The 22,550-nt window shown below is 38.0% G+C and overlaps 1 protein-coding gene across 1 annotated transcript in view; it reads left to right on the forward strand.

The window, feature by feature from the left end:
• Window positions 1-22,550, forward strand: part of NALF1 (NALCN channel auxiliary factor 1) — a 491,687-nt gene that overhangs the window by 461,122 nt on the left and 8,015 nt on the right. The window contains exon 2 of the mRNA XM_030036551.1: window positions 16,376-16,547. Within this exon, the coding sequence (XP_029892411.1) occupies window positions 16,376-16,547 (172 nt within the window). The remainder of the gene's footprint in view (window positions 1-16,375; window positions 16,548-22,550) is intronic.

The following is a 22,550-nucleotide window of genomic DNA, read 5'->3' on the forward strand; positions in this document are numbered from 1 at the left end:
GAATTAAGTCAGTAAAGAAAACCTGGGCTGCCTTAAGATATGGCTACACTAATATTATTCCCAGTACAAGAGTGGTAGCAGGAATGTGCATCTACTGTAAAGATGTAAAGATTTTTACAACAGCCTGTATTTATGTTGACTTGCAGTCATCATGGAAACAACGTGAAAGAACAGGGTAATTAGAGAACCTGGGTCTAAACTAAGGACTTGCATTATAAAAAAGCTAATCTGTTTTCTTTTGTAATTTATCCTTCAGGATTTTTTTTTAACTAAACATTTAAGTTCTCCTTTTAGTATATTAAACAGATATCTTTTTACCTTTTATCATTTTATTAAACAATGTGGGCAAATCAGACCATGAATTTCCATTGGCTGCTTTTGTAGGGTTTCCATTAGCTTTGGAGACCAATATGAGTGTCCAGTTCTTGGACACTAGCACATGATTTATTCACTGTTGTCTCCCACTGAAATTAAGAGTAATTCCCTAGAAGGCAACTGTCCACAAGACAACTGTCACTTGCAGGAATTTATCAATAAGCCATCCCATCCACAATCTTGTTTTCACAGTAGTCAGCAATACAGCTTGCATAGGAAGAAGCCGGAAATTTCAGAATAAGCAATAGCACAGAAATTTCCTTATCATTAAATCTGAAAGTGAGAGATTTTCTTAAAGACTTTGTTTCTATTTATACTAGTACTCTTTCTGTTAGCACTATAAGGTATCCAAGCCATCTTGTGTACACCTGCATTTTAAGTATCTAGTGCAGTAGCTCTCCTAAATTAAGTATAAATGCCTTTATATATGCAAAAGTGAGAAATCAAATCAAATCAGTGAGAAATCAGGTTCTTCAAAGACAGTAGCCAGTACACTTAGGTATCTAAGGTGGGCACAGTTTTGCTCCCTAAAGGTCTTCAAAAAACTTTTTTCATCTGTTAACTATACAAAAGAACATATGGCCTTACCTTAGAAAGAATTTTCTGAATCTTATTTGCTTGTTCTCTAGAAAATGTTATTGTATGACTGCCAAGTCTAAGCATTATATGGAAAAATATTTCCCTTTATTATTTCAAAAGTAAGACTTTTCTGGTTTATTACTTCTTTGCCCCCTGGTTCTGGGACATAAAATAAGGAGATCAGAAAATTGTCCCTCTTCTCTACAACACTCATCATTTTTTAGATTTTTCCTTGCCACCATCTCTTTTCTGAAGTTTCATGACTCATTCTTTCAGTCTTTCTTCCAAGGTCCCAGTGATGGAAATGCTGTCTGCTTTTCCCTAATTTTGTGGGTAGGTTTATCTGTTTCTGGGTAGAGTATTTCAGGTAAGCCTGTGGCACTAGCTATGCAGGAGACGACTGCTTCTACCTCACTTCCCAGCATTTGTGCATCCATTTGTTATCTTTTCTGGCTGTAACTGCACAGACATCACTGAACGGTAAGATCCAGATAATTTTCCTGGATCACATACTAAATTTAAAATCCCTTATGGTATACAAGTAGTTTAAATTTCCTTCACAAAGTTTCATTTCTTTCAATTCTTCAGCACTAAACTTCACTCTCTATTCAGCAAGTTTTCAGTTCAGCTGAACTTTTTTTTGGGGGGTGTGATTAACTTTTTTTCTTTCTGTACTCTTGCTTTCTTGTTGTTTAACCCTCTTTCTAATGCATTCATACATTACTAAGCAAAACATAACATATATGAAAACCTGAGACACCCTGCTTTTAAGCTTTTGCACTGATGGAAACCGACTGGTTATTTTTTCCCCTCCCTTTGTTTCCCCTTACCCAGTTTGTATACATGACTGTATACTACTCGCAAGCAGTAATAATCTGTTTACTGCCTTTTCTGGAGATCTTGTTAATGGATTTTTAAAAGGCTAAATAAATTGTCATCAGAATCACATTTTCATTTTTATGCTTTGGAAGAATTCTAATGCATTAGAGAGAGAATTTACCTTTGCAGAAATCACACTTGTTAGCCTTTCTCATATCACCATTTACACTTTGTTTTATTATTCCACTTTGAAATATTGTCTTAACCAACTTATTACCTTCCAAATATGTCTGTGCCTTACTTGTCAGAGAGTCTCTGAATGCCTCAGAGAATCATTCTGAAATACAAAGTACAATATTTTCTACTCTCAAGCCATCTTTTCTTAATGACAGACAGTACAATTTTTGGTAGTGGGTCTGGTGTTTTATTCTCAAGCTCTTTGGTAGTCTTCCAACATTGTCTTCTATTTGCTGAACAAGCTGTAGCAACAGCAAATGAAAGTAAATTTGAAGGGCAAAACTCTGCATCACAATATTTTCGCTGATGTTACTGACCTGTGCAAATTGTTAGGTGTGTCAGCAGATAGTTGCATTCAGACTTGACCCCGTGTAGCACATGAAATCATCTAAGAAAAGCTGCAATGAAGTAAATATTTGAAAATCTGAGAGCAAACAACACTTCTGTTCAGAGAGAAAAAGTTCCCTTTACAACAGCTTGCAGAAATACCAGTTTTGCATAACTCAGGCAGTCCTCTGTGAAAAGAAAGAGGGGACGAACATGCTATTGTGACGGCAAAGTTAAATATATATAATGCCATAAAAATAATGTGGTAGTGATTTCGTGCATTCATTACAAGCTCATCTTGTTTCATTTGTGTGTAACTCTTTTACAATATCACTGTGGAAGACACAGTATCTTTTTGAATATCATTATTACATACCTATCAGTGAAGGAATACAAATGAAATATAAAAAACACTGAGCCCCAAATCCCCTGATTCTCCCTAAGATGGCACCACACTTAACAGGATGCCTCTAAAGGCACATTTTAGCTGGTAGTAAATTGATATTAATGTCTGATGTATAACAAGAATATAGATGTTTAAGCAAAATGCCTGAAATTGAAACAGCATGATATAATCCAACAGGATCAAATAGAAAGAATTTTATAACAAGCACTGCACATTATGATATAGTGTTTTATTCAGTTTCCCAGAAAGATACTGCATAAAGCAGTGAAAGCATTTTGATATTTCAGATAAAAACATATATTTTAAGTTTGATACTATTAAAGATGATGGAAATCTGGCAGAGGAAAAACAAGGCATATTTCTCTTTATGGAGATAGTACAGCATCTCACAGAGTAGTATCACACTAATCATACAACTAGATAAGGCTTTTTTTTTGTTAGCTAAAAATGTTACCTAATGTGACCTGTCTTGTAATTTCCACCTCAGCTAGCCCCAAGAGTCAAGCACAAAACAAAAGCTTTTTCCCTGGACTAGGCATGCAGAACTGATCCAAGTATTAGGCACTGTAAAGATGAGGCATGTTGTATACATTCTGTATGTTATTAAAACCAGCTATTTCTTCTGCAGAAGTGTATAGTAATGCTGAAAGCTGGCCCTTTCGGGCTGGAATCACTGAGACATTCCTGGGTCCTCTCTGGAAGCACAACAAGGTTTGGATCAATTAGACCTATTTTTTCCTTCCAAGAACTGCCAGGCATCCAAACATGAGGACATGTTAGACCACCACTAACATAGAAAAGGATTGGGAAAAGTAAACAAACAATTGTATTTTGGAAATGCAGGATAGGAAAGTAGGAAGAAAATAATGGAAATAGATAGGAAGTGAAAAGAACTATTATTCGCATCTTCTTGACAACTGAGGGAAGCAAACATGCTACACAAGCAAAAAAGAAGCTTTTATAAATTCTATCAGAAAGTCTGGTGAGATTCTTTGTTGCAGAAATACTCAAAGTTAATGTTTTCATTTGCCTGCTTGCTCAACAGCTTTGAATTCTGCATCCGTGATTTGCTTGTGGTCTCACTGTTGAACAATCAGTCAACAACAGTGCAGTCTATGAGCTCTTCGAGACCAGAGACCATCACTAGCAGTAGCTCGTGCCTGTGCACTAATCCCATCATCCAAAAGTTCTTGAGGCTTATTTTCTACTACCAACTCTCATGCCCTGAGACTGAAGCTTTTTCAAAGTAATACCTATCTCATACTCTCCTGGGGAGAGCCTGATGGAGGCCCTCTTCCGCTCTGTATGAGACAGAACTAATGGTCTGGCATGCAAAATTAGGTAGAAGTCACGGACCTGTCTTGTCTTCAGTGGAATCACAATTCAATATCTCATCTTCATATTTGTTCCTTGTAATTGACCAATAATCAAGATTAAGTGGCTTAAAGTGGTAAAGCACCATTACAAGTTAGAGGGATATGAAAGATGTATTAGAATTTAAGTCGCAAAACCTGATAAATATAGGTATTTGAATAAGTATTTCTAGTGTTAATAGTGCTTGTGAAATTCCACTTTAATCTCTGAATGTCAGCGACAATATCTGGCAATAATCTGTGCTTCCAGCATTGCTCTTTGTGTTCAACTGAATCAGCCATCTCTGTCTACATGCATGGCACAGTATATGACTGTAGCATTTGAATAATTGGATAGGGTCTTAAATATCTTAAATTTGTTTTACTTATCTTTATACATGAGTAAATGGAGTAGAAAAGATCAAAAATACACCTCAAATTCTCTCCAAGGTAAACCTGGTTATGGGAGGGTTAATATATAAAAAGAAAAGTTCAAAGACAGCCAATGGACTATGAGCCTGATGATGAAGTATAAATTGCAGAGGCATCATGGGTTTTGTATGCCGGTAAACAACATATACACTAGCTTTCAAGGGATTTCTCAAACTATATTATGGTGAGATTACACAAAGAAAATAGAAAACTGGCAAAAAAAAAAAAAAAAAAAAAAAAAAAAGTAACACGGGCTTCCCAAGGGGGTTGCTTGAGCTTGAAGTCTCATGAATACTGTATTATATGGTGTAAGAGCTCTGAACGCTGAACTTATAGACATGAGCTGTCACTGTGGGCTAAACTGCAGACAGTTTGCACAGATCCTTAGACAGACACTTGATGCTTTCAACTCTTCTGGGAAATCAGAGGTGAGAAGATTGTATTTCAGCCTCTATGCTGGTGATCACCAGATTGGCAGGTGAAATGGCAAAAGGTATGTGCAAGTTGTCCTGTTGCTCTGTAATCTCCTGTGATAACAAGCTTCATTCTGCTGTGGCAAATGTCTAGTCCCTTGCAGAGCCACACCAGACTGGGGAAACTCCTCACTTGGGACACCTGCTCTTGGGTGAAATTATTCTTGAGTTTATTGATGAACTCTTTGGAGAGCTTATTGTGCTCTCCCAGAAAATATGATTTATCGAATACACGATCACAAGCTGTCATGGCTCTGACTGCAATGTGATATATATCCCCATCCAGGCAAGGTTTGGCTACCTGGGGTCAAGCCAGCTTTTGGTGCCGCTGTGTGGCCTCAAACCAGAGCTGTGAGAGAAAAAAAACTGTGAGAAGGGCGGACCTGTCTCCTTTCCTTGGGAGCTGCTTTTAAGCTCAGGCACTCACCATCTTCAGGTGTCTGGATGTGTCACTTCAATGTCATAGCAACAGCATGCAACTCTGAGGTCTTTATGTCAGTCCATACATTAAATGTAAAGGGGAGAGGTAGCACAACTTGAAGACATTGAGTGTAGCAATGTAGAATAGTGCAGTGGCGTCTCCAGTCCTGTTCCTGCATTCAAAAATGTCTAGAGAAAAGAGTAAGGCCAATCTGCTTTGTCTCTAGATAGTTTACAACACAATAAAGTTCTTCTAATAAATTTCAAAAGACCATGATTAAAATAAACTTGTGGCGGTGATACAGACAATATCATTAATAGAGTCTACACTATGACAGGCTCCTTCCATTTTTATGAGTTCTTGGGGTTTTTTGCTATTTTAATAGATTTCAGTTTCTAAAGGATTTGTCTTATCTCTGGTGCCTTAATTTTCTTATTTCTTCTGGATTCATTGGCTCCTTGTCTTGAGCTTTTGTCATCTTATTTACTGAATTTTCAGCTGCTTGTTTGGATTTAGACAGAGAACTTTTCAGCCTGCATGATCAAGATGGAAATTCAGCATCGAAGTTGAATAAGTCTTGTGCTTAAAGAGGTTATAATTCCAAATGGAAAGAGAAAGTCAAGGCACAGAAAATTATTTCTCTGTGTATGTTTATATCAGCCTACGACAAGTCCCCTCATCTGCCAGGAATCTGCAGCAGCTGTTGCAAGTTGATTGGAGGCCCTCTGGGACCATAAGGGGTTCTCTCTTCTGAACAACCCTGGAGCTTTGTAAGGAGAAAAAATCAGGTCCTTAATTTGAGGAAGCAGAGGATATAAAGAGAGAGACTGTCCTGGCCTCCTGCATGCACTGGTAGTCAGCAGTATCAGCCTTCTGAATAACGTCATGTTAAGCTGATTTATATAGACTGCCATCACTTTAAAAGTGATGGAGAGCAGAGTTGAACACAAAGACCTTCCAGCCTTGACAGGTTGCTTGGTTCATGAATTCAGACGTATTTTTAGAACAGACTGTAAAACTTTATAACAGGCTCCTGCCCGTTGCGAACTGACTCAAAGTCAGTGGTCCTAAGATCTTCCAGGGAAGCTGATCAGACACTTAAAAGATTATTCATTTGTTTTATTTTAATCATTTGAACTTTTTAATACAGCATCTGATTAGATGGAGTACTACTAAGCTCACAAAACCAAAGGCTAGTGCCCCCTTTTTGCTTTTTACCAGACCACTTATTTCTGTAATGAGTTATTTAATTTTCAATTTCCTTTAAGCTCACCCAAAAGGATGTTTGTGATCTTCAAAAGAAAGTTTCTTTGTGATATTAAGAGCTAAGACTGAATTCTGATACAGATTATGAGTTCAGGTTTTAGGATATTATAAAACAACAGAGAAGTTAATCATTATGATGACCCCAATTGATTGGATGGCTAAACACCAGAAAGAAAGGACTGATGGATCTGGTTTTTTGCACATCTATTCCTTGCAGAAGCTTAATTTCTTTTGGCAGATAGGAACATTATAGATCTCTTCTATATCTGGGTCTAATTTCTCTTTAAGATTACCAAAGTGACAGTGAGACGTTGATGCCATCTACTCTGCAGTAATTTCTCCATAATCAAAGAAACATATTTGTATTAGGAGCTGGCGTATTTTCATCTTTCTGGTTGTCTTTTCCAATATAAACAACAAAGATGTAAGCAGAGCAGCTTGTCAGTCCTCTCATTTGTATTTGGTCAAAGGAAATCTTGTTATGTAGTATATGAACTGAAGCTAAGATCAACAATGTTCTGGCAAATGAATTGCAACCTTGGTTTACCTTTCCTCTATCTTCAAATAAAATAGCATGTGTGTCTTTCAGATGAAATTATTAATATAATAGGCAAAATAGGGAAAGAAACAAGTTTTCCTATTTAATCTACTGTTCTTTAGGAAACACTAATAGTTTTTGTCTCTTAATACAATAGTTTGCATTCACTAACATCAAGATCTTCTGGATAAATCTTAAAATACTTATCTTATTATATTCCACCCATGAAGATACAGAAAGTCTTTATTATAATAAAATATAAATAAAATCAAAGGTTAAAATAACCACCAGGCAGATATGTTTGCTGCCAAATTACTGTAAATCTCAGGCATGCTTCCGTAATATGAAACAGACACTCTCATATCCTGGTGCAGTCTTTTAACACAAAGAATTTAAAAAATGCATGCAGAATGGAAAAACTGGAAAATATAATGTCTGTTCTACAGGAAGCTCAGATTGCTAATTTGTGTTCATTCTGGATCAGATTTAAAAAAAAAAAAAAACAAATCAAAACCAAAATTAGAATTCCCCAGGAAAAAAATGTTGGGTGTGGGTGCGGGGGTGTGTGCATGTACAAAGCAAGTTCTCCAAAAAGCAGAACAGCTTTGAGTCAAAATTAATGTAATAAAATACAGAAGTGTGATGTGTATTTAAATGAATGTTTTATGAGCAATGTTTGGTTGTATAAACAGAATGACAATAGTTTATTTGGAAAAAAATGTTTGAACCTGTCCTAGTTTCAGCTGGGATAGAGTTAACTGTCTTCCTAGTAGCTGGTACGGTGCTATGTTTTGAGTTCAGTATGTGAAGAATGTTGATAACACTGATGTTTTCAGTTGTTGCTAAGTAGTGTTTAGACTAATGTCAAGGATTTTTCAGCTTCTCATGCCCAGCCAGCGAGAAAGCTGGAGGGGCACAAGAAGTTGGCACAGGACACAGCCAGGGCACCTGACCCAAACTGGCCAACAGGGTATTCCATACCATGGGACGTCCCATCTAGTATAGGAACTGGGGAGTGGGGGTGGGGAATCGCCGCTCGGGGACTAGCGGGGTGCCGGTCGGCGGGTGGTGAGCAATTGCACTGCGCATCATTTGTACATTCCAATCCTTTCATTATTGCTGTTGTCATTTTATTAGTGTTATCATTATCATTATTAGTTTCTTCCTTTCTGTTCTATTAAACTGTTCTTATCTCAACCCGTGGGTTTTGCTTCTTTTTCCCGATTTTCTCCCCCATCCCACTGGGTGGGGGGGGAGTGAGTGAGCGGCTGCGTGGTGCTTAGTTGCTGGCTGGGGTTAAACCACGACAGAACCTTATTGAAAAATATTTCTCCAGTCAAAATTGTTTGATTTTGGTAGTGTTGAAATAAAATTAAAATGATGATAACTTTTTTTAAAAAAAACCTTTTGGCTGTTGAAAGCTTGTTCCTTTGAAATATCTTATTTTCAGCAACTGACATCTTGGAAAGCCCCTTGTTATATATTTTCTACTGCATGTAATGAAGAACGTTTAATCACCTGACGGTACCTCTGACTCTCATTGGCAAAGTCACCTTATGGAGGACTGATCCTCCTACCCGGTCACTATTGCAGCACTATTTGTGTGCGTAGTCAGCCCTATCCTGAGGCTGCCCACAATCTCAGAATGGGACTGGGAACGAAGGCTGGCAGAAGAGGAATGCCACCAGCAGCCCCGCAGCTCTCATGGGCAGAAGGCTTTCTGTAAGAGCTGGTTTTTATTCCATACTACACATGCAAAATGCAGTTTTCCTGAAGTCAGACAGCCCTTACTGCTCAAAACTGACAAAGTTCCTGGCGGAGTTCACATTTGTAACACTATCCTTGTCAGACTTAATCAGGTCTTGTACCAGTTACCCACCTATATTTTGGTTGTGTAGTCTATATAAAATACACTTGTAACCTATCTAAAAGACATCTCTGCTTGTACAACGTGATATCTCAGGTCCTGATGCACAAAGCAGAAGCTGAGATTGACCCAAGTGTTTCTTAAAGAAGATGTACTGTCACTCAAACCAACACATAATACCCTGGTGATCCAAATATAAAAAGCCTTTTAGAGACTGCACTGCACAGACAGTGAGTTAGTTGGTAGGTGACAGTAGCTATTACTTCTCTGCTGTACAGCATGCATAAGATTTAAAGTGAATTTTACAGCAAAAGCTTTAGCACAGGAAGAAATAGGCATGCTCTTCTGAGGTCCCTCACTGCTGGCATGAAACCCATAATTACATTAAGATCTCGTCCCCTTATTTCCTGTATATATTGTTTGATATATTCATCTTTGCCTGGCCAATGTTCAGGCACAGTTCTGAGTGCATGAGTGGATATCTTTATTGGGGTAAGCGAAGGCTTATAAGGTTTTCCAGCCTTTACCAGTAGCTCTTCTCCAACGCTGTTATTGACAACATCTCAGCTCATGAAGAGTACTACTATTTTTAACCCCCTAATATACCTGGTGACCCTACCCTTTAAGGTTGTGAGATACTAAAACAAACTAAAATGAAGTAAAGGAAGTCAGGCTGAATTAAATGTTTTAAAAATGTTTCCAGAAAGGTTGAGATGGAAACCATAGAAGAGACAACATTATTGATTGTGGTAATGTCACAGAATACCACACAGAGACAACAATTCACCCAGAATGAAAAAAAAGGGAATGCATGGGATTTACACTTATGCTCTAACTTTAAATGCACATATAATGCCTTTAAATAGTTCATACATTCATAGGTCTATGAATCAGGCAGAGATTAGACACATGAAGTAGTCATCACCTGTTGCATATAGGCAGCATGTTGCATACTAGAATCTTTAAGGTTACTTTTGGCTACAGAAAAACATATGCTGAAACTGAGGCTGACAGGAAAAGAAGGGTTTTGCTCTCCAAACACTGCTTATTCACTGTTGTTGTTAATGAGTCAGCATGGGCTGGGGACCACTGGGGTGGAACACACCAAAACTTGAAGGCCACTTCACTATTCTGCAACCCAGATTTTATTTTTTTTTTAATGAATGCTGTTTCTGCATCCAGTTCTGCTGAAAAAGCTCAGCTTACATAATAAGTTATTCCATTAATATTCTTGGAAAAATTAATTGTTTAGTCACAGCCTGAGGTACTCCTTAGGATATATAAAGACTGCAGAATTTAGCTCAAAATACTCACAAGCTTTGAGAGAAGCTGAGCTGGAATCATATCACACTGTCTCAAGGCAATATTGTTGATTCCTTTATCCCAAGAAGGTACAGTTTCCTGATGTGATTGAAAATGTCAATGAACAGAATGCCTCTGAAGTTCATGAGGGCCTCTTCCTTTTCAACTGATAGGTGGAATTATTAAGTTGTTCTCTGAAGACTTCATTTTCATACTGAGGAATGAATATGGTTGCAAACATCAGTGCAAAGCAGTTGAAATCTATTTTGATTCAGAAAGTTTACCATTTTGAGAGCGAGCTTCTGTTGTGACTTCTCGCTTCCTACTTTCTTTCCCTCCCACCATCCTCCACATCTACACAGTAAGAGTTATTTGATGATTTCTAGGTTCCCTTTTGTATTATTATTTTGACAAGCCAGCCAGTAACATCAAATTTTTGTTCAGTGAGAAAAAAAAGTTATTTACATGGAGAATAGCTAGAGTAAGTACTTCCTGGAAATTTCACACTGTTCATTAAGAACTGTGATGGCAACGGCAGTCAGGTACGACGGGGGAAGGGACAGAAGAAAGCCGAATTCATCTCTTGAAAACTATGAAGAATTGACAGCCATAGAGAATGAAACCGTTCGAGCTTTTCCATTCTGCTCTGCTGATACTTCTCATGCAGTGTGACTCAGATGGTTCAGGCTACGTACTCAGTCTGTTTTAACAGAAATTAGGCTATTTAGTATTACTTGTATTGTGCTTGTATGAGTGAGTGAGAATGAGAGGGGGAGGGAGAAAGACTGTGGGCATATATGCATAGTAAATACAAATTTATCTTCCCATCATTTTTGCAGTCTTAGTGAATACTGGTCATACAATTAAAGTTAGTTTTGTGCAGTGGCACAGCCAGCTGTAAGTCAGCTAGTGTAATGAGCAGGGCTGTGGTCAGCCAATGCACTGTTCTACCTGGCAGTACTGTACACATTGTGGGCAGCAGCTATTGGCCCCTCTCTAGGCAAGTAATGCAGCTGTCTTACCTAATAGTTCTGTCTGATTGCCTTTCAAGACCAGAAAGAATAACTCTGAGACACTGTCTAACCTCACATGTGATATGAGACACAGAATATCCTAAAAAGAGACAATATCTGGACTGCTATTCCCCACAAAGAGACAAAAATAAGTGTTCTTCCTGATGTCCTGAGGGAAAAAGCACATGCTGCTCTTTTAATTTCCCCAAATTCTCCACACACAACCTTGCTTTCTTCCTTTTAACTCTGAATCCATTTATTATGTGTAATGATTTGACAAGCAAATGCAGTTTAGTGTCTGGTTTGTTTGTGGAGTGTTCATTCCTTGAATTGCTGAAGCTGGGTATTTATGCTTGGTCACTGAAGTCACAGAATATTTTTTCTGCTTCCAGACATTGGCTTGAAACTTATACAGTAGAAATGAAATGAATGCCAAATAATGAATTAATCTGCCTAATTAATATCATATTTTTATCATTTTATTATTTATAATTTTCAAATGCCAAGAAGATTGTGATGATGATTGTCCTGGGTAGGCACTTATGCATATGAATACAGGTATATAAAGCCAGCATTAATTGGTGGACTTTTTCAAAAGTGTAATTTTTAATTTTGTTCCTACAGGAACAAAGGTAGTGTAGGTTTAATTTATTTAGGCGAGCAAAATTACCACTAAACCCTTCTGAGATTTTGTAGTTATGCTTCTGTACATGAAAGATGACCTTATTCTTCTGTGATACTATCTTTCCAACATAATGTCTTGTCTAATAGCCAGGACTGTATCTCTTTCAAATAGAGAGTGCCTAAATCAGAACTTAAATTCACAAAGTATATATTAATAAAAATTATGCTTTTGTCTTCTAAAGCTCTGATTTTTTGTAAAAATCTAGATTTCCTCTTGTTTCTTCAAAAACTGTTGATAGTTGTGTATTCTTATATTTTCTCTATAATTTATATATCTTTCCCAATCTTATAACTCAGTTTAATTCAGTTCATGTTGGGAGTTAGTTTTAGTTTTGTTTTCTTTAGTTGAGGATATGATAAAGTGAAAGCCCCGTCTACTGCTGTCACAGACCCTCTTTGCTTTCCTTGAAAGGTAATCCAAGACATTTGTTTTATTGACTTGAATCTTGAGAAAGTGCATGTTTTGAAGGAGCAAGAATTTTGCTCTAGAAAACTTTACTTAATGGAAAATCTAGAGGATTTTCCATGCCTCTGGCTATTTAACACATAGTCTTCTCCTCACATCCGCCTTCTATCTTTTCCATTGATACACTGAAAATTACATAGGAAAATACTAATAGAATGTAACTTATACTTTATGGTGTTCTATATGTAATATTTTTTAAGATGACCATTTATTCTCATTATAAATTTTGGGGTTTAGCCATTGATGTCCTTTAAGAAAAGAAAAATACCCTCTTATCAAAGCACAGTTTGTAAAGTGCACACCATACTCAAAATACAAGCCAATATGTATTTTCATTGACAGTTTCAGGCCTTGTTTTACAGTGCATGTTTTAAGTGCATTTAGGATTTGCTAGGAGATAGAACAGAATTCCCAACCAACCAAAACGTCTGTTTTCCAGGGTGTAAGAAGGAATACTGGCTGATCCAAGGCCCTAATATCTGCTTTTCTATTAGGAAAATTTCAAGAAATTTCAATACATTTCAGTTCCAAATCATGGGCTTCTAGTTTTTAAGCTAAAGAAGTCACCTTTCACTATCACTGAAACAAAGACAAGACTTTGGACTGCTCTGGATCTACTTAACTCAGTTGGATCAGCCATGGGACTCATGCAAAGGCTGCTGAGCAGTGAGTGGTATGCACAAATACGAGATCAGATCTTCTTCTGCACTCCCTGGTGGGTAGCACATCTTTAGGCACGAAAGGAAGATTTCTGTGTAAAACCTTTGGTGCCTAGAAAGTCTAAGATGTCCAGGAAGGATTGGAGAGGTTATTTGGGGTCTTTGTTGGGAAAGTAGGCACTTAAATCATGTCTGTCCTAGTAAGTAAGAGTGGAGAGGGACTATTCTCTGGTCTACCAGCTAGCCCAGCACAGTTCATCTGCAAACATCTACATTTTTTTTTCTTTTATTCTCCAGAAAACAGCATGGCCATATCAAAACTGTTTCCTGGGTATGGTGCTTGGAATACGCCTTTTCCCAGACAATGGCTGGGCACTGTCTGGAAATATGTGAGTTAGCACAGGCCAAAGCTGTGGAGGCAGTGTGCTAGCAGCTAGGTACTACAGATGAGCCTTCTCTAGTGCTCAAATCTGGCTCTGACCCTATTTTTTTTCCTTATCCAGATGTGACTTAATTCTACCTCAGCTGCACTATAAGTACTCAAGTATTAAATTGGTGTTTTTCCATGTTGTTCATTCCTCCAACTACTCAGGCTATTTTATGCCAGTTCTCAGGCCTGAAAAAGACCTGGAAAAATGGAGGATCTTAGTGGGAAGTGCTGAAGACCAGCATCTCCTATCTCCTAGGCTCGTTTTCAGGACCCCCTAAGGGTTTCACCTACTACTACTTGAACATCTTACAGTGTTCTGCAGAGGTATCTTGTCCCACAGACCTGAAATTTCTTTTGAAGAAACCAGAGCATGGGGGTAGAAAGGCTGATAAGTATCAGCATCTCACCCTGAAGTGGGATATGACCTTAGTTCATATCCAGACAGAACTCTGAAAATCTTACTTTCCATGTAAAGTCATTTGCCAAAACAGAGCAAAATGGGACCAACATATTAAAAATCTTGATGCAGACTGCAGACAAGGTTGAAAGGGGCTGCAATAAAAAGGATACAGAGTGGGAGGCATTTATCTGAGAAATAGATCTCAGGAACAGGTATACTCATGCATTCTTTAAAAATACGGACAAGAGTTCAAATGCAATTTTGAGCCAAAGCTGAGGGCTTGTGAATCAGAGCAGGAAGATGATGTGTACAAACTAAGATTGGATACATAAAAATGTTCACAGAAGCCTATGATTGCATTATTTACTTCTGCTCTTGAATAAACATTTATTTACTGTCTTGCTTAAGTAGACACATGGGTTTGCTCATTTTCTTGTTACCATGCATGGTGTGCTCTTCAATACACTCCCTATAAACTGATGTACATTTTCAAATATGATTCATAAGCCAACTTACTACTCTTAGATCTCTTCTATGAAGAGAACATGTGCATTCATACTAAGCAGGTCTACAGTGTTAGTGATCAGAAAGGAACATCTGTGAATATTTATCTGTTATCAGACCCAGTGTTCCTGTCTCTGAGCAATAGACTAGGCTCACTGACTAATTAAAAACAGAAAAACAATTACTTTATTTCTTTTATTCTTGGAAGTGTCAATATAGCAACTGAAGCATTAAAAATGTGGTGGGGGATATAGTCAACACTGGGAAAACCACTTGCTGTTTAAAAGTTTATTTAAGAACAAAAACTGCACACACCACCTAGTCTTCCTTCTCATTAATCATTTACTGTGGATAAGAAACCTTTGTAAGCAATTTCAATTTGTAATGAAAAAATCATGTTCTACAGAATGCAGTAGGCAAAAGCTACTATCTCTATAAAGAGATAATCACAAAACATAGATTAGTGATAAAGGCTTCACTTTATCACCTAGCAACCCTACCCATACCTGCCACCATTGCAAACAAGCTAAGACAAAAGTTTTGCAATTCTGGGACTAATACATTGAAATTAATTATACAATGTAACCCGCTATTGACACTAATAAAATTATAATTCATGAGATGAAACATACTGAAATCAAACCAAACTCTTAGTTAGATTGCTCTTTTCAGGTGTTAGTTTTTGAATTTTCAGTGCTTCAAAATTTAATCTAAGTTTCCTTTTTTATTAAAAACAGGTCTAGGAAGAAGGAAAACAATCAGCTGACTATATTGCTTTTCAGCCTGTGATAAAGGAAAGGTAGTTACTAAGATTTTCAGATATTCTGAATGAATACAAAAAGGAAATTTTCATTATATAACAACCTAGATAGCAAACACCTAACCAGTAAATAATGTACTTCAAAACAGATAAGTAGAAAATAAAATGGGAAACAAGCAAACCTCTCTGTACTCAGTCATACAGGTTTTTCATCACCTTCATAGCCTGGTGTCCAATCTATTTTTGTATGATCACATGTGAAACTTCTCTGTGTCCAAAAGGCTAGTTTAATTCTTATGACAAAGATCATTGCTCGGAAGAGAATAGGCAAAAGAAACTAAAATCAACATGTTTATTTGTTTTTCTGTTTAAATGATGATAATAGTTGTAATAGTCATAGATCCTGCAGCCATGGCTACACCGCATCAGATGACAGCATCTTTAATGTGTTCCTTTTAGCTCCCAAATATAGGCATTGCTCCTCACTGTTGCAGATTTATCCCCTAGTCTACAGCTGCTGGTGTTCGGGAACCCTAATGTGAGTTTTAATGCTGTTGACTGGATAAGGTTTTATTTGAAGGGAAGCAGCACCATCTATTGCAACCTGATAGCTTAGCTCTAGGTGATACAAAGAACAGAGCTGGCCTGAGCTGAGTTTTAAACTATTTCTTGCATGTACTTTCATAAGTTTTTCCCAGACCAGCTTCAAATGCGTTTGGGATCTCAGTTTGTATATGATAAGGGACAGGGACAGGGGTGTGTGGCATGTGTGCATGCGTCTAATAAAAAGGTGCATCTAAGCGACATACTTGTTTACAAACTAAGATAAAAGAATAGCATAAGCCTAGTCCTGACTAAGTGTTGCTTTTAAATGACTTGGCTGGAGTTTTCATTTCTGAAGTGGGAGGATAGTCAAAAGTTAAGATTATGTTTTACCCAGGTGATATTCTCTCAAAATTTGCTTTCAGAAGCAACGTTAATGTAGGTGTGCAGTACAGTATGTTCTTCTAATAATGACAGTGCTGTTGTCATCCATCTATACTTCTGGTTCTTCTCTTTTTCCAGACTGTCTACAAAGCCTGGCTCTGTTCCCAGTATTTTGAAGTCACACAGTTTCACTGCAGCAACAGAATTCCTTGCAAGCAATACTGTTTGGAGGTTCAGACGAGGTGTCCCTTTATATTACCAGACAATGATGATGTCATCTATGGAGGACTATCAAGTTTCATCTGTACAGGTATAGTACAGAAAAGCTAATTTCACTTGTTTTCATAAATCTAAATGTGAAGGAGAGTGTGGATAATGTTTCTTCCATTAGCTGTAACTGTGAGAGCCTGAAGATATTCCTCATCACAAAGATTTGTCGGAGGTGCTAGGATTTGAGCCCACATTTAGTAATGCACATTTATGCTACAGCTTGCCACAGTCATTAACTTTACAAAATAAAATTACTAGAAGAAATTTGTTCTGGTTATTTTTTACGCTTAATAATTTGGTGGAGGATTTTTGTTGCTCTGTGTCATGCAGTACTCGGAGAAAGAGGGTCTGTGTCATGCAATATTCAGAAAAAAAAGAGAAAGGCAAGTCCAGTTTGTAATATATTCACCTTTGTTCACCTGCTTTCTTATGTCAGATAAATGAAGAATCTGAGGCATAGCACTCAAAACTGTGCAGCAGCTCTTGGAAGGTAAATGTCTAAGGAAAGGTCTTTCACTAGTGAAGAATTTTAAGAATCAGTTGTTCACCTGTGAAGAACTGATCTTTTGGTCTCTTCTTGAGTCTTGTTACATTCTGTGAGTATTTTAATTTTAAAAGGTATTACTAATATATGTCTACGCATTGATTGATAAAATGATTTGGTTCCTTTTTTACATTCCATTCTGCTTCAAACACTATCCCAGAATGACCCAACCAGAGAGGACGTGGTGGGCAAGAAATACTTTTAGTACATCTCAGGTACCTCAGATACTTTTTTTCAGGACTCGCTGGGAGTCATCCACACAAAATTTCATCTCATATCAATGTTATCTGCAGATTTCTGGTGTCTAGAGTATCATCTGAGAATCCTGAAGATATTTAGGCAACTTATTCCCACTAAATCAGTAAAAAGGCATTTCAACACTTAGAGCATTTGACAGCCTGGTCCCAATATCTGAAATTAGGCAGCCTCCACCTTAAATTAGGGCTGCACTGGAAAGCTTGATACCTAATGTGCTACCCAAGGTAAGCTACTTAAAAACAGAGTAAAATATAAAACCCCATAAATGTTCTATACCATCTCAGAGGCAGGCATAATATTTGTGGCAACTCACTTCACCTTATACCCTGTGTTTGGATTTAGGGGGGTTCTGGTAGCAAGATATTTACTGTATTTCTTCTTGAAGATTAAGCCTATTGTGCACAATCGAGCAATATCCATCCATATGCAAAAGACAATATAATGAAATGTAAGCTGAGTTATAATTTGGTAGTCATCAATAAGGTAATGGTGCTTAGCACTTCAATGCATTTCATAAATATTAATAGCCTTCCAATATGCAAACACAGCGAGCAAATGAGCATTATTTTCCAGTTTAAGATAGGACAGTCCTAAGAGGCTTAGGACATTTTTATTTACAACACGTATACAATATATGTGTGTGTGCATACATGTATATACACGTGTGTGCACACTTACACACACAATGGCAAAGAACAAACAAAAAATAAATAAAACCATCTTAGTAATTATTTCAGAAAATCTCACAGGAAATACATATCCACCTCTTCATTCTCCTAGAATATCTCCAAGTCCAAATTCCTTCCTAAAACAGACAAAATAGATGACTTTGCAAAGATTACTGACAGTCAGTAGCTCTGAGTTTGGGATGAAAAGCAGATTTAGGGGAGGATTAAACTCATTTTAGTGCAGGCATTAGTAGCGTGGGTATCTATACATAAACTCTATGACTAAGCTCTCACTAGAGTCACTGAAGATCTGGTGGAGTCAGTAGAGCTGAGCGCTATTTAATTCAACCTAAGTAGGCATCTGCACCTGATGAGCTGACTAGCTCTCTGTGCCCCGCTGACAGTGCTGGCTCCGCTCCATTTGCTGTAGCTGCTGTTAGTGCCCAAGATCTTATTGCGGACACTTAAAACCAGGGTGACCTGAATCTCATCTCAGCAGTATTCGCAAACCCCAAAAGAGTCAGGTCAAAGGTATTTCTATTTGATATTTAGGTGCTGTAGCTGGTTGTCTGGTGTCTCCGTTCGACCTAAGTTTACTGGGAAGCTGGTCGCCATTGAGCTCTGCTATAGGAAACACAGCAGGAGCAAACTTCATGTTCAGGGATTCCTCATGAATGGCATTTTGCCACAGCCTGTCAGTCATTTAAATTAGGCTTGAATATCTCTGCTGCTCCAGGCTCCCATGGCATTCCATGGAGAGAAATGCTACAGGTCCTTTTTTGAAATTTTGATTTACATTTTCAGAGAAATCCAGCAGGAACTGAATTGGGTTATGTCAGTATGAGATTTTTTTCCCCCATGAAACTAATGAAAGACTAGCTGGCTAACTAAGGAACACTGTTAATTATAAAATATTTTCTGGACAAAAAAAAGTGACTCCCTCTGCTTATAGGATGATTTATCTCTGAGAAACTTCAAGAACATGTGGATTCTGATTTTCTTTAATAATGTTTTAGAAGCAATAGTTTTATAAGAAGGGCTTCCCTTCATCCACTCCATGGTAACAGACTATTTCCTCTAAGGTTCAGTAAAGATCTAGGTTAATGGAAAGACAGAGGACTGATTTCTATAAAACATTTCAATACGCAGTGGAAGGCAAGTAACAGGAAAAGGTGTACCGGTGATACTGTTTTTATTTGATATTGATTACAGCACAGAGTGCAGGATGTACATATGAATATTACAGGCCATTTTCCAATTGCAGTTAAATAAGAGGCTGGTGTGGCTTCATGTCACCAGCAGCGGTAGGAGCTGCCGCAGCGGTACCGAGCTGCCGCCTCCCTTCGCCATCCCCATCCCGCCGCAGCGGTGAGCACCTGCTGGGAGTGGGGCCACGGGGGCACCGGTGGACAGGGAACTCACATACTTTTTTTTTCCTTTCAGGGCAGGATTTTCTCGAGGTTGGAGGCTGTAAAAAAAAAAAAAAAAAAGTACTGGAGGTTGTAAAAAGAAATAATAACAGAGGTTTTATCCTTCCCTGGAAGGCCCACGTGATGAGAAAACAGCACTGGCTATTTTTCCCAAGAAATTTTGCAGTCATTGTTATCTTTGACACTATCAAATAAAAAAAAATGTTGTAGTTTATAATATGGATTAATAATGACTTCTTGGAAATTCCTGAAGGACTGGTATAATAAGTAAGAAGTATTCTAGCCTGAGAATGCTGAGAATGTCTTACCTGATTACCTCCAATGAAAGCAGAGAGTGGGAAAAGCAGAGGGGATGCTACACTAGTTGTGTATCACCAGAACTTGTCTTTTGTAAAAAAGCATGTGAGGATGTGAGACCATTGCAGTGCAAAAGGAAGTACTTGGGAGATTAATCAAAACAATCAGAATCACAGTGTGGTTCTGATTATAGAAACATGCAGTTAGCTAGGAAGAAGTTTGTGTTCCCTTCTCCCCGCTTTCTTCCAGGAAATAGAAGAAAAGAAGTCGTTCTTTCCATCAGGTGCTGTTCTGGAACATACTGTTTTTCATATTCGTTAAAATTGAATGGTTGCTTTCAGTTTAGACTTTCAGAGTTTATACCCATATGATTAAAGTTTCCAGTGGTTTCATCTAATGTTTCTTTCTGCAGCTCAGATGTCTAGAATTGCCCGTGCAAGACAAAATCTTATTTAAGGGAGATAATAGTGTTTAGGCATACATACACACAAGTGGCAGATTACAGTGAATGAGTCCCATGAAAAGTTCCGGGTAAAGTTTTTTATGTAGCCATCTTTTCCTTTTTTCCCCCCAGTGTGAATGGAAGATGTGGAAGATTTCTTTCACACATGTTCTCTGAGTGTGAAAAGAGAGCTGAAAGTTGTATGACTCTATGTACAGAGCACTGGGAAGAGACTGGTAATGATTCAAAACTCCTGCTTTTCCCATGCCTTCCAAAGTAATGTGGTCCAGCAGCTGGCCTGGGGACTGGTCCAGCCCATGAACTGTTTCTGTTTGACTTGCTGCCATCTCCCAGTGGAGACAGAAAGAGGATGCAGAGGCCATAAATGTTTTCTTCACAGCCAAAACTATCCATTCAGGCCTGCAGTTTGCTCAACGCAGAAAACATGAGAGCTCAGTTTTCACCAAATGATCAGCAGAGTTGCCCAAAGAGAGGGGAGAAGAGATTACCTCTCCTCCACACACATGGCCCTTCCCGAGCAGCCAGGATATGCCATCAAGACCAACGCTGCAGTTGCATCCACATTAGCAATCTAGTTCAGGAGTGTACTTTTGAAGCAAATCTCCTGTTCACACTCCTTGCTGTTTGACTTGCACTGGGGAGAGGTCTTGGAGGATACAAACTGGGTTCCTTTGGATTAAACTAAACTAGGAGATGTGCTACAGGACCATACCTAGCACGCCCCAACCACTAATGCACAAATGGTCTACAGAATTAGACTAGAGCTAGAGTGAGGTAAAAACCCTCCAAATGTATTTAGGGTTGACACAAGATACTCAGCACCAGCTGTTTCATTATACAGATCTTCCCCTCTTGCCCCAAACTACTTGTTAATATAGATGCAGCCTATTCTGGCTGCTGGGAGTACAGTCCCAAAACTGCTATCTGTGTGCCAAGTCTGGACCACTTTAGAGTGCAGAATTAGGGCTAGCTGTGTTGCTAAGGGCTTTCTTTGTATTGATCAAGACTTACGGTCTCTTTGTGCCTTGTGGCATAACAGGGCCATCACCCAGCAGCAAGTATCAGGCAGGAAAACTCAGCCATGTTCTCACGCTCTTTGCCTGTACAATAGATGTCATGGAATTTAAAGGAGCACTTAAGTTTCTCTGTGAAGGAAAGGAAGGGAATGTAGTGAGCAGCAATAAGGCAGAGATGAGTTGCATCAGCTTCTTCCAAAACCAGCATGGCACCCTCTGGTACTTCCTAAGAGCAGCGTCATCAGAACGAGTCTTCTGTCACCAGGAGGAGAGTCAAATTTGTCTACTTTCCTGTGCTGAACAGACTTCTGATGCTTTTCAGTGTAGAAGGAGAAAGTAAGGGGAGAGAAGAGGTGAGTGGGCAGGTGATTCAGGTGCTTTGAATCACTCATATCTTTCTATTCAGTTCATATTAATTTAGGCTCTTAATTTCATGTGTTCCAATCAACACCTCGGTTGCTTGGAATGTATAGTGTGAATATTCTCTCATATATCAATTTTTGGCAAATATCAGTAACATATTTTTATGTGATCCATGCAAAGTAATACTTCCTCAGAAACTCCTCCTCCTTTAGAGTAAAGAAGAGTATTCACCAGAACACTCAATCATGTTTCATAGCACACACTAATGTTTCTAAGGACATAGTGAGAATTATTACAGAGAATTCTCACCAATCTGTAGAAAGAGTTTGTTGACTAACAAAGCTCAACAAAGGTATTAGGAACAATTCTTTAAACTGCAGCTTCCTCTCAAGGGGTAATATGTGCCTGGGTTTCACCAGTAGGTTTAGCTATAGAGTGTCTGTTTCAAAACAGATGCCCTGATTTTAGTGGAATTTGAAAAGCAATTTCCTTGAGAAAATTTGATATATAAAATGCATCACAATCTTTTCTTTGTAGAACAATTCAAGAAGAGAAAATCTCTGAATTCAATCTGCTTTATGTTGTTCTTGGCAAACTCAAAAAAATTTATATACTTAATCCAAATTCTTACTCTAAAAATAACTCATAATAATGTGTCATTTGCCTCCTGCCTACACTTCTTAGTAGGTCCTAAAATATCAAAATATTAAGCTAACACAGACAGCAGGACAAATCCCATTTTTGTTTGACAAGCGTGGTTTAAATAGTTACTAGCTATGGATCTGCTTACAAGGAAAATTTGACATGGTTTTGCAGCAGAATCTGTCAATTAAATGGCTAATCTTTCTGGCTGTAGTTTTCTTCTAGTCTAGAATATTGGGGCTTTCCCATGAATGAGGTCTCATATCATAATAAGTTTATTAGCTGCAAATGTTCTTCCATAAAAAGCCCCAGGCAATTAACCTATTGATATCCCTGAACTTTCTATAGTAACACAGTACTTT

The sequence above is a fragment of the Aquila chrysaetos genome, chromosome 14 (genome assembly GCF_900496995.4).
Source record: "Aquila chrysaetos chrysaetos chromosome 14, bAquChr1.4, whole genome shotgun sequence".
Lineage (NCBI taxonomy): Eukaryota > Metazoa > Chordata > Aves > Accipitriformes > Accipitridae > Aquila > Aquila chrysaetos.